At 44.6% G+C, this 12350-nt stretch overlaps 1 protein-coding gene across 3 annotated transcripts in view; it reads left to right on the forward strand.

Moving 5' to 3' along the window:
• The window catches only part of LOC124032168 (plexin-A2-like), a 582788-nt gene that overhangs the window by 120426 nt on the left and 450012 nt on the right, over positions 1-12350 (forward strand). Inside the window, exon 4 of one of the 3 annotated variants that reach the window (XM_046344333.1) lies at positions 619-2257. The exons of the other annotated variants lie outside the window; for them this stretch is intronic. Coding sequence (XP_046200289.1) covers positions 619-801 — 183 coding nt within the window. The 3' untranslated portion in view covers positions 802-2257. Of the gene's footprint in view, positions 1-618; positions 2258-12350 lie in introns of those variants that run through there. 3 annotated transcript variants of the gene reach the window in all.

The following is a 12350-nucleotide window of genomic DNA, read 5'->3' on the forward strand; positions in this document are numbered from 1 at the left end:
GTGTGGTTTGGTAAGTTGTCGTTAGGAGTCTGGTTCTGATTAGCCTCACCCTTCCCAAAGCTTTTGGGGCCGAGCTGGCACTGGAACCCCCAGGCAATAATTGTTTGGTTCTCTCTCTCTCTCTCTCTCTCTCTCTCTCTCTCTCTCTCTCTCTCTCTCTCTCTCTCTCTCTCTCTCTCTCTCCCTGTGTCTCTCTGTCTCTCTCTCTCTCCCTGTGTCTCTCTGTCTCTCTCTCTCTCCCTGTGTCTCTCTGTCTCTCTCTCTCTCCCTGTGTCTCTCTGTCTCTCTCTCTCTCCCTGTGTCTCTCTGTCTCTCTCTCTCTCCCTGTGTCTCTCTGTCTCTCTCTCTCTCCCTGTGTCTCTCTGTCTCTCTCTCTCTCTCTCTGTCTCTGTCTCTCTCTCTCTCTCTGTCTCTGTCTCTGTCTCTCTCTCTCTCTGTCTCTGTCTCTGTCTCTCTCTCTCTCTCTCTCTCTCTCTCTCTCTCTCTCTCTCCCTGTGTCTCTCTCTCTCTCTCTCTCTCCCTGTGTCTCTCTCTCTCCCTGTGTCTCTCTCTCTCTCTCTCTCCCTGTGTCTCTCTCTCTCTCTCTCTCTGTGTCTCTGTCTCTCTCTCTCTCTCTAGGAATGGTTGGATGAGAGCAGAACAGGTATAAAGAGCCCAGCTCCTGTGGGACCTATAGAGATCATTAACCTGTTCAGGGCCCACAGGGGACTCCAACCTCTCCACTACCCTCTCAGCCTCTCCTCTCCTGTTATTCATGTAGATGTGTTGATCTCTCTGTCATGTTCAGTGTTCCCAATGTAACATATAATATAATAATGACATCTATACTCTAGCTGCACATGTGGTAGTCTATGAATAACAACTAGTCTGAGGAAGAGCAATGTTGTGTGGGAAAAAAACAATCTCTTTAATGCATTGTAAGCTTAGGTACAGGATCATATAGGCCCAATACCAAATCTCAGATATCTTTCAGGGACTTTTTGCTCTGTATACAGTATGTATCATGTATGTTAAAAGTCATTTCCATTGAAAAGCCTAAATCTTGTTTGGGTGAGCGTGGCTCTACGCTGGGCTGTGTTTGGCCGTCTGGCTGTGCTTGGCTAATCTGCTTGTTGGGGTTTAGCGCCTCTGAAGTCTTCTGAGTCCATCTGAAATGGAGAGAACTGCCAATAAGGACCAACTGAATGGCCTCAGCAGAGAACATATACAACATTGGGAGCATGAAACATTGGGAGCATGAAACATTGGGAGGATGAAACATTGGGAGCATGACACATTGGGAGGATGAAACATTGGGAGCATGACACATTGGGAGGATGAAACATTGGGAGGATGAAACATTGGGAGGATGAAACATTGGGAGGATGAAACATTGGGAGCATGACACATTGGGAGGATGAAACATTGGGAGGATGAAACATTGGGAACATGAAACATTGGGAGCATGAAACATTGGGAGGATGAAACATTGCGAGCATGACACATTGGGAGGATGAAACATTGGGAGCATGAAACATTGGGAGGATGAAACATTGGGAGCATGAAACATTGGGAGGATGAAACATTGGGAGCATGAAACATTGGGAGGATGAAACATTGGGAGGATGAAACATTGGGAGCATGAAACATTGGGAGGATGAAACATTGGGATCATGAAACATTGGGAGGATGAAACATTGGGAACATGAAACATTGGGAGGATGAAACATTGGGAACATGAAACATTGGGAGGATGAAACATTGGGAGCGTGAAACATTGGGAGGATGAAACATTGGGAGCATGAAACATTGGGAGGATGAAACATTGGGAGCATGAAATAGTGTGTGGAGAGCCTGTACTCCCCTCCCTTCACTCTCTTTCTCTCTTGTTCTCTTTTTTTAGTTTCACAGCAGTCTCTTTGTTTAGTTTCTCAGCAGTCTCTTACTGCTGTTTATCTTTCAGGCATGTGGCTGAGTCCAGCAGGACTTTAATTTGAGACTCCGTGTTTTCAACAACTCTGACCTCTTTGTTGTCTCCTGCCTCTAGTTTCTCAATTCTCAATTCAATTTAAGGGCTTAATCTCAATTCAATTTAAGGGCTTAATTGGCATAGGAAACATATGTTAACATTGCCAAAACAAGTGACGTAGATAATATTCAAAAGCGAAATAAACAATACAAATTAACAGTACATATTACACTCACAGAAGATCCTAAAGAATAAAGTCATATTACAAATGTCATATTATATACAGTTGAAGTCAGAAGTTTACATACACTTAGGTTAGAGTCATTAAACTTGTTTTTCAACTACTCCACAAATTTCGGTTAGGACATCTACTTTGTGCAAGTCATTTATCCAACAATTGTTTACAGACATGTTATTTCACTTATAATTCACTTTATCACAATTCCAGTGGGTCAGAAGTTTACATACACTAAGTTGACTGTGCCATTAATCAGCTTGGAAAATCCCAGAAAATGATGTCATGGCTTTATAAGCTTTTTGTTATATATATTTTTTAACTAGGCAAGTCAGTTAAGAACAAATTCTTATTTTCAATGACGGCCTAGGAACAGTGGGTTAACTGCCTTTTCGGGGGCAGAACGACAGATTTGTAACTTGTCAGCTCAGTCCAACGCTCTAACAACTAGGCTACCTTGCCACCCGGCTTTATAAGCTTCTGATCGGCTAATTGACATCATTTGAGTCAATTGGAGGTTTACCTGTGGGTGTATTTCAAGGCCTACCTTCAAACTCAGTGCCTCTTTGCTTGACATCATGAGAAAATCAAAAGAAATCAGCCAAGACATCAGACATATGATATGACCAGACATTTGGTTCCTCCTTGGGAGCAATTTCCAAACGCCTGAAGGTACCACGTAGATCTTTACAAACAATAGTACGCAAGTATAAACACCATGGGACCACGCTGCCATCATACCGTTCAGGAAGTAGAAGCGTTCTGTCTCCTAGAGATGAATGTACTTTGGTGCGAAAAGTGCAAATATATCCCAGAACAACAGCAAAGGACCTTGTGAAGATGCTGGAGGAAACAGGTACTAAAGTATCTATATCCACAGTAAAACGAGTCCTATATCGACATAACCTGAAAGGCCGCTCAGCAAGGAAGAAGGCATTTCTCCAAAACCGCCATAAAAAAAGCAAGACTGCTGTTTGCAACTGCACATAGGGACAAAGATTGTACTTTTTGGAGAACTGTTCACTGGTCTGATGAAACATAGATATAACTGTTTAGCCATTATGACCATCGTTATGTTTGGAGGAAAAAGGGGGAGGCTTGCAAGCCGAAGATCACCATCCCAACTGTGAAGCACGGTGGTGGCAGCATCATTTTGTGGGGGTGCTTTGCAGATCACAAAATAGATGGAATCATGAGGGAGGGAAATTATGGGGATATATTGAAGCAACATCTCAAGACATCAGTCAGGAAGTTAAAGCTTGGTCGCAAATGGGTCTTCCAAATGGACAATGACCCCAAGCATACTTCCAAAGTTGTGACAAAATGGCTTAAGGACAACAAAGTCAAGGTATTGGAGTGGCCATCATAAAGCCCTGACTACAACCCTATAGAAAATGGGCAGAACTGAAAAAGCATGTCTGAGCAAGGAGGCCTACAAACCTAACTCAGTTACACCTGCTCTGTCAGGAGGAATGGGCCAAAATTGTGGATGGCTACCCAAAGCGTTTGACCCAAGTTAAACCATTTTCAAAGACAATGCTACCAAATACTAATTGAGTGTATGTAAACTTCTGACTGGGAATGTGATGAAAGAAAGAAAAGCTGAGATAAATCATTCTCTCTACTATTATTCTGACATTTCACATTCTTAAAATAAAGTGGTGATCCTAACTGACCTAAAACAGGGAATTTTTACTCTGATTAAATGTCAGGTATTGTGAAAAAACTGAGTTCAAATGTATTTGGCGTATGTAAATCAGGGGCATGTAAACTTCTGACTTCAACTGTATATATACAGTGTTGTAACGATGTACAAATAGTTAAAGTACAAAATGGAAAATAAATAAGCAAATCTTCTCGCTCTCTCTCTCATCCAGTCTGTGTGTGTGTGGGTTTCTGTGTTTCTGCGTGTGTAACCGTGTGAGAACAGGAGGCCAACAAACGAGAGCCGAAGAGTCACAGCAACCTGGAACTTTCTCTCTCTCACTCTTCAAATATCTTCAACCCTTTCTCTTTACACTTTCTCTTTCTCTCCCTCCCTCTTCTCCTCTTCCCGGCTCACACTTTACAGCTTCTTCTCTTTGTTCATTTTCTCTCTCCCTCACATTCTCATCCCCGTCTGTAATGCTACAAAATATTATCATAGCATTGGTGTAAAGAGACTTCATGTCCACAATGAAGGGGTTTTTAATGGTGTCCCTGGCCTCTCCAATATGTGTCTGGGTTCTTAGCTTAATCCAGGAGGGGCCATATGGACTGCAGGCAGTCCCCACACTACACTCTGTCCCTAGCCCCAGCCTCACTCTGCCTCTAGCCCCAGCCTCACTCTGCCTCTAGCCCCAGCCTCAGTCTGCCTCTAGCCCCAGCCTCACTCTGCCTCTAGCCCCAGCCTCACTCTGCCTCTAGCCCCAGCCTCATTCTGCCTCTAGCCCCAGCCTCACTCTGCCTCTAGCCCCAGTCTCACTGCCCCTGGCCCCAGCCTCACTCTGCCTCTAGCCCCAGCCTCACTCTGGCCCCAGCCTCACTCTGCCCCTGGCCCCAGTCTCACTCTGGCCCCAGCCTCATTCTGGCTCAAGCCTCACTGTCCCTGGCCCCAGACTCACTGTCCCTGTCCCCAGCCTCACTCTGTCCCTGGCCCCATCCACACTCGGCTCCTGGCCTCAGCCTCACTCTGGCCCTGGCCCCATTCTCACTCTGCCCCTGGCCCCAGACTCACTCTGGCCCTGGCCCCATCCTCACTCTTCTCCTGGCCCCAGCCTTACTCTGCCCCTGGCCTCAGCCTCACTCTGGCCCCTGTCTCATTCTGGCCCCATCCTCACTCTGTCCCTGGCCCCATCCTCACTCTCCCTCTAGCCCTAGTCTCACTCTGTCCCTGGCCTCAGACTCACTCTGACCCTGGCCCCAGCCTCACTCTGCCCCTGGCCTCAGCCTCACTCTGGCCCCAGCCTCACTCGGGCCCCAGTCTCACTCAGGCCTCAGCCTCACTCTGGCCTCAGCCTCACTCTGGCCCTGGCTCCAGCATCACTCTGCCTCTGGCCCCAGCCTCACTCTGTCCCTGGCCCCTGCCTCACTCTGCCCCTGGCCCCAGCCTCACTCTGCCTCTGGCCCCAGCCTCACTCTAGCCCTGGCTCTAGCCTCACTCTGGACCTGGCCCCACACTACACTCTTCCCCTGGCCCTAGCCTCACTCTGCTCCTGGCCCTGGCCCTGGCCCCAGCCTCACTCAGCCCCTGGCACCACACTCCACTCTATCCCTGGCCCCAGCCTCACTCTGGACCTGGCCCCACACTACACGTTTCCCCTGGCCCTAGCCTCACTCTGGACCTGGCCCCACACTCCACTCTGTCCCTGGCCCTAGCCTCACTCTCCCCCTGGGTTCTTTATGAGACTGGTATTAAGTGTCAGCTGGGGTTTTGATGTCAGGGTGTCGGGATGTGTGTGTGTGTGTTTGCCTGCCATTGTGTGTGTGTGAGTGTGTGTGTGTATTTCTCTCTCTGTGTGTATGAGGTGTCTAGAGTTACCGTCAAGGTGAGGAGGAAACTGAGAAACAGGCTCTTCAGGCAGACAGCTGCAGAGTGAGATCACACAGACCCCCTCAGACCAAAACCCTAAACAGTTGATGGAAGAGGGCTCTGGTTGCCCCCCTGCACCTTAACTGTCTAGCTAGAGGGGGGAATTGTCTTATTGTTACAGTGTGTGCTTACCTTTCTCCACTCAACTGCTCTGTTCAAGAAGTGAGCTGTACATTAGATTCATGTTGTGGCCAAGTGTGTTTAGACATCAGTATATCAAGCTCCTTTAAGGTCAAGCTAGATACATTCCGGATACCATTCCATTGATTTCGTTCCAGCCATTACTATGAATCCGACCTCCCCAATGAATGTACTGACTGTGATGTACTGACATGTATGTGTAACTGATAGATGTGACTGTGATGTACTGACATGTATGTGTAACTGATAGATGTGACTGTGATGTACTGACATGTATGTGTAACTGATAGATGTCACTGTGATGTACTGACATGTATGTGTAACTGATAGATGTCACTGTGATGTACTGACATGTATGTGTAACTGATAGATGTCACTGTGATGTACTGACATGTATGTGTAACTGATAGATGTGACTGTGATGTACTGACATGTATGTGTAACTGATAGATGTGACTGTGATGTACTGACATGTATGTGTAACTGATAGATGTGACTGTGATGTACTGACATGTATGTGTAACTGATAGATGTGACTGTGATGTACTGACATGTATGTGTAACAGATAGATGTCACTGTGATGTACTGACATGTATGTGTAACTGATAGATGTCACTGTGATGTACTGACATGTATGTGTAACTGATAGATGTGACTGTGATGTACTGACATGTATGTGTAACTGATAGATGTGACTGTGATGTACTGACATGTACAGATGAAGTCATTTCACATTTTTCAAAATAAAGTGGTGATCCTAACTGACCTAAGACAGGTGTATGTAAACTTTCGATTTCAACTGTATGTGTAACTGATAGATGCACAGACACAGATACTACACATATACTATGTTCATGTTTTTAAATGTATATGTAAGATGTAAAGTATTTTGTCTGTAATGTCTTTTTCGTTATGTGTCAGACCCCAGTAAGACTAGCTGTCGACAATTGGTGTCGGCTAATGGGGATCCTAATAAAATCTCAAATCTAGTGTTAGGTTAAGGGTTACGGTTAGGTTCAGAGTTAGGGATTAGGGAACATAGGATTTTGATTAAAGTGTTTGGTCCCCACCAGGATAGTAAAACAAGCATGTGTGTTGCGTGCATGAATGTGTGTCTCAGAGTGACAGGTCCGTATTGCTGATCCAGCCCATCTCTTTACCTCCACAGGTACAGTAAAGGCCTCTAGCTCTGTCTCACTCTGTCTTTCAGCCCCTGGCTATCTAGAGGAGCAGTGACATTTACTGCCACACTAACTGGCTCATTAGTCTGTCTCCGACACAAAGACCACTTAGCCTATATCTCTACAGAGACTACTCCTATGACAATAGTGGAGTTTTATATGACCTGTTCTTCTCATGTTGTTACAACTGCCAAGCTATCCAAACGGAGCAATTAAATGTTTTGGGGAATATATTTCCTCGTTTTTTTCCCCTCACCCTGCTATTCTCGCATAAGTGGTATGTATGCATCTCATTTTGAAGGAATAATTGGGGTGCTTCTGTCTTGTGTATTTTGGATGGGGTTTCAATCATATCATATCAATAATGTCTGAAGACCTTCTGTCATCTCATCTCATATTTCCTCAATCACCACCGATCCTCACACAGATTGGTCTATTGTTCAGAGACACAGAGAGAGATCTCCAATTGAAATATCCTCTCATTCATTCCAGGTATGCTGTTTTGTCTTATAGGCTAATTGACGCCCTAATTATGCTATTTTTGGATGGATTAGCCTGAAGTGTTGTATGATGGGCCTTTCTCTTCCCCTTCAGAAAGGATGTTGATGTGGGATAGACTAAACACACTGAGACACTCTTCTCTTCTCCAGGCACCTGACATTTCTCAGTTCTTCATTAAAAGAGAGAGAGAGAGGGAGGTGGTGGAGAACGCGGGAGGAAGAGAGAGAAACGGCATACAACCAGTGTAGGCATAATGAAGACATCAACCTAGGAACTATAAGGAGGGGCTCTCTGTTTCCAGTTACAGTCATTGCTGCGCTGCTGCTGATTGACATGTATGTTGTGCATGAAGAGGCATATTTGTTTAGTACAGGGCCTTGCAAAAGTATTCATCACCCTTGGCATTATTCCTATTTTGTTGCATTACAACCTGTAATTTAAATGGATTTTTATGTGGATTTCACGTAATGGACATACACAAAGTAGTCCACATTGGTGAAGTGAAATGTAAAAAATAACTTATTTAAAAATATTTTAAAAAACGGAAAAGTGGTGCGTGCATATACAGTATATTCACCCCGTTTGCTATGAAGCCCCTAAATATGATCTGGTGCAACCAATTACCTTCAGAAGTCACATAATTAGTTCAATAAAGTCCACCTGTGTGCAATCTAAGTGTCACATAATCTGTGACATGATCTCAGTTTATATCCACCTGTTCTGAAAGGCCCCAGACTCTGTAACACCACTAAGCAAGGGGCACCACCAAGCAAGCGGCACCATGAAGACCAGGGAGCTCTCCAAACAGGTCAGGGACAAAGTTGTGGAGAAGTACAGATCAGTGTTGGGTTCTAAAAAAATATCTGAACATTTTAACATCCCACGGAGCACCATTAAATCCATTATACATTTTCTTTAATAATATGGCACCACAACAAACCTGCCAAGAGAGGGCTGCCCACCAAAACTCACAGACCAGACAAGGAGGGCATTAATCAGAGAGGCAGCAAAGAGACCAAAGATAACCCTGAAGGAGCTGCAAAGCCGAGATTGTAGTATCTGTCCACAGGACCACTTTAAGCCGTACACTCCACAGAGCTGGGCTTTACGGAAGAGTGGCCAGACAAAATCCATTGCTTTAAGAAAAAATAAGCAAACACGTCTTTTGGTGTTCGCCAAAAGGCATTTAGGAGACTCCCCAAACATATGGAAGAAGATATTCTGGTCAGATGAGACTAAATTTAGCTTTTTGGCCGTCAAGGAAAACACTATCTCTGCCTCAAACCCAACACCTCTCATCACCCCGAGAACAACATCCCCACAGAGAAGCAAGGTGGTGGCAGCATCATGCTGTGGGGATATTTTTCATCGGCAGGGACTGGGAAACTGGTCAGAATTGAAGGAATGATGGATGGCGCTAAATACAGGGAAACTCTTGCGGGAAACCTGTTTCAGACTTCCAGAGATTTGGACGGAGGTTCACCTTCCAATGACCCTAAGCATACTGCTAAAGCAACACTCAAGTGGTTTAAGGGGAAACATTTCAATGTCTTGGAATGGCCTACTCAAAGCCCAGACCTCAATCCAATTGAGAATCTTTGGTATGACTTAAAGATTGCTGTACACCAGCGGAACCCATCCAACTTGAAGGAGCTGGAGCAGTTTTGCCTTGAAGAATGGTCAAACATCCCAGTGGCTAGATATGCCAAGCTCATAGAGACATATCCCAAGAGACTTGCAGCTGTAAGTGCTGCAAAAGGTGGCTCTACAAAGTACTGACGTTGAGGGGGTGAATTTATTTATTTATTTATTTTATTTCACCTTTATTTAACCAGGTAGGCAAGTTGAGAACAAGTTCTCATTTACAATTGCGGCCTGGCCAAGATAAAGCAAAGCAGTTCGACAGATACGACACAGAGTTACACATGGAGTAAAACAAACATACAGTCAATAATACAGTATAAACAAGTCTATATACAATGTGAGCAAATTAGGTGAGAAGGGAGGTAAAGGCAAAAAAGTCCATGGTGGCAAAGTAAATACAATATAGCAAGTAAAACACTGGAATGGTAGTTTTGCAATGGAAGAATGTGCAAAGTAGAAATAAAAATAATGGGGTGCAAAGAAGCAAAATAAATAAATTAAATACAGTTGGGAAAGAGGTAGTTTTTTGGGCTAAATTATAGGTGGGCTATGTACAGGTGCAGTAATCTGTAAGATGCTCTGACAGTTGGTGTTTAAAGCTAGTGAGGGAGATAAGTGTTTCCAGTTTCAGAGATTTTTGTAGTTCGTTCCAGACATTGGCAGCAGAGAACTGGAAGGAGAGGCGGCCAAAGAAAGAATTGGTTTTGGGGGTGACTAGAGAGATATACCTGCTGGAGCGTGTACTACAGGTGGGAGATGCTATGGTGACCAGCGAGCTGAGATAAGGGGGGACTTTACCTAGCAGGGTCTTGTAGATGACATGGAGCCAGTGGGTTTGGCGACGAGTATGAAGTGAGGGCCAGCCAACGAGAGCGTACAGGTCGCAATGGTGGGTAGTATATGGGGCTTTGGTGACAAAACGGATTGCACTGTAATAGACTTCATCCAATTTGTTGAGTAGGGTATTGGAGGCTATTTTGTAAATGACATCGCCAAAGTCGAGGATTGGTAGGATGGTCAGTTTTACAAGGGTATGTTTGGCAGCATGAGTGAAGGATGCTTTGTTGCGAAGTAGGAAGCCAATTCTAGATTTAACTTTGGATTGGAGATGTTTGATATGGGTCTGGAAGGAGAGTTTACAGTCTAACCAGACACCTAAGTATACAAGCATTTTGCTACACTCGCATTAACATCTGCTAACCATGTGTATGTGACAAATAAAAATTTGATTTGATTGTAGTTGTCCACATATTCTAAGTCAGAGCCGTCCAGAGTAGTGATGTTGGACAGACGGGTAGGTGCAGGTAGCGATCAGTTGAAGAGCATGCATTTAGTTTTACTTGTATTTAAGAGCAATTGGAGGCCACGGAAGGAGAGTTGTATGGCATTGAAGCTTGCCTGGAGGGTAGTTAACACAGTGTCCAAAGAAGGGCCGGAAGTATACAGAATGGTGTCGTCTGCGTAGAGGTGGATCAGGGATTCACCAGCAGCAAGAGCGACCTCATTGATGTATACAGAGAAGAGAGTCGGTCCAAGAATTGAACCCTGTGGCACCCCCATAGAGACTGCCAGAGGTCCGGACAGCAGACCCTCCGATTTGACACACTGAACTCTATCAGAGAAGTAGTTGGTGAACCAGGCGAGGTAATCATTTGAGAAACCAAGGCTGTCGAGTCTGCCGATGAGGATGTGGTGGTTGACAGAGTCGAAAGCCTTGGCCAGATCAATGAATACGGCTGCACAGTAATGGTTTTTATCGATGGCGGTTAGGATATCGTTTACTACCTTAAGCGTGGCTGAGGTGCACCCATGACCAGCTCTGAAACCAGATTGCATAGCAGAGAAGGTATGGTGAGATTCGAAATGGTCGGTAATCTGTTTGTTGACTTTGCTTTCGAAGACCTTACAAAGGCATGGTAGGATAGATATAGGTCTGTAGCAGTTTGGGTCAAGAGTGTCCCCCCCTTTGAAGAGGGGGATGACCGCAGCTGCTTTCCAATCTTTGGGAATCTCAGACGACACGAAAGAGAAGTTGAACAGGCTAGTGATAGGGGTGGCAACAATTTCGGCAGATAATTTTAGAAAGAAAGGGTCCAGATTGTGGAGCCCGGCTGATTTGTAGGGGTCCAGATTTTTCAGCTCTTTCAGAACATCAGCTGAATGGATTTGGGAGAAGGAGAAATGGGGAAGGCTTGGGCGAGTTGCTGTTGGGGGTGCAATGCTGTTGACCGGGGTAGGAGTAGCCAGGTGGAGAGCATGGCCAGCCGTAGAAAAATGCTTATTGAAATTCTCAATTATGGTGGATTTATCAGTGGTGACAGTGTTTCCTATCTTCAGTGCAGTGGGCAGCTGGGAGGTGTTCTTATTCTCCATGGACTTTACAGTGTCCCAGAACATTTTTGAGTTAGTGTTGCAGGAAGCAAATTTCTGCTTGAAAAAGCTAGCCTTGGCTTTTCTAACTGCCTGCGTATAACGGTTTCTAGCTTCCCTGAACAGCTGCATATCACGGGGGCTGTTCGATGCTAATGCAGAACGCCATAGGATGTTTTTGTGTTGGTTAAGGGCAGTCAGGTCTGGGGAGAACCATATAGTTATAGTTATGCACGCTCAAGTTTTCTTTTTTTTTTCTTCTCTTATTTTATTTCTTGTTTGTTTCACAATAAACATATTTTGAATCTTCAAAGTGGTAGGCATGTTGTGCAAATCAAATTATACAACCCCCCCCCCAAATCTATTTTAATTCCAGGTTGTAAGGCAACAGAATAGGAAAAATGCCAAGGGGGGTGAAAACTTTCCAAGCCACTGTAGACATGTGAGTACATTGGTGCACACACACACATTTGTTTACCTATCTTTGAGGGGACCAAACAATTGATTCCCATTCAAAATCACTTTTTCCCTAACCTTAACCTAACCCTAATTTTATCCCTACCCCTAATTGTAACCCTAAACCTAATCCCTAAACCTAAAATAGCGATGTCCCCACTTGTCAGAATTTTCCTTGTTTTTTATCAATAGTTAAACCACACACACACATTAGGGCTCGGTGATATATTAAAATGAATGTTTTTAACCAATATTCCAAATGCCTATATCACAATAATCAAGTTTTTATTTTTAGTGTTTGT

Source organism: Oncorhynchus gorbuscha, linkage group LG03 (genome assembly GCF_021184085.1).
Source record: "Oncorhynchus gorbuscha isolate QuinsamMale2020 ecotype Even-year linkage group LG03, OgorEven_v1.0, whole genome shotgun sequence".
NCBI classification, from domain to species: domain Eukaryota; kingdom Metazoa; phylum Chordata; class Actinopteri; order Salmoniformes; family Salmonidae; genus Oncorhynchus; species Oncorhynchus gorbuscha.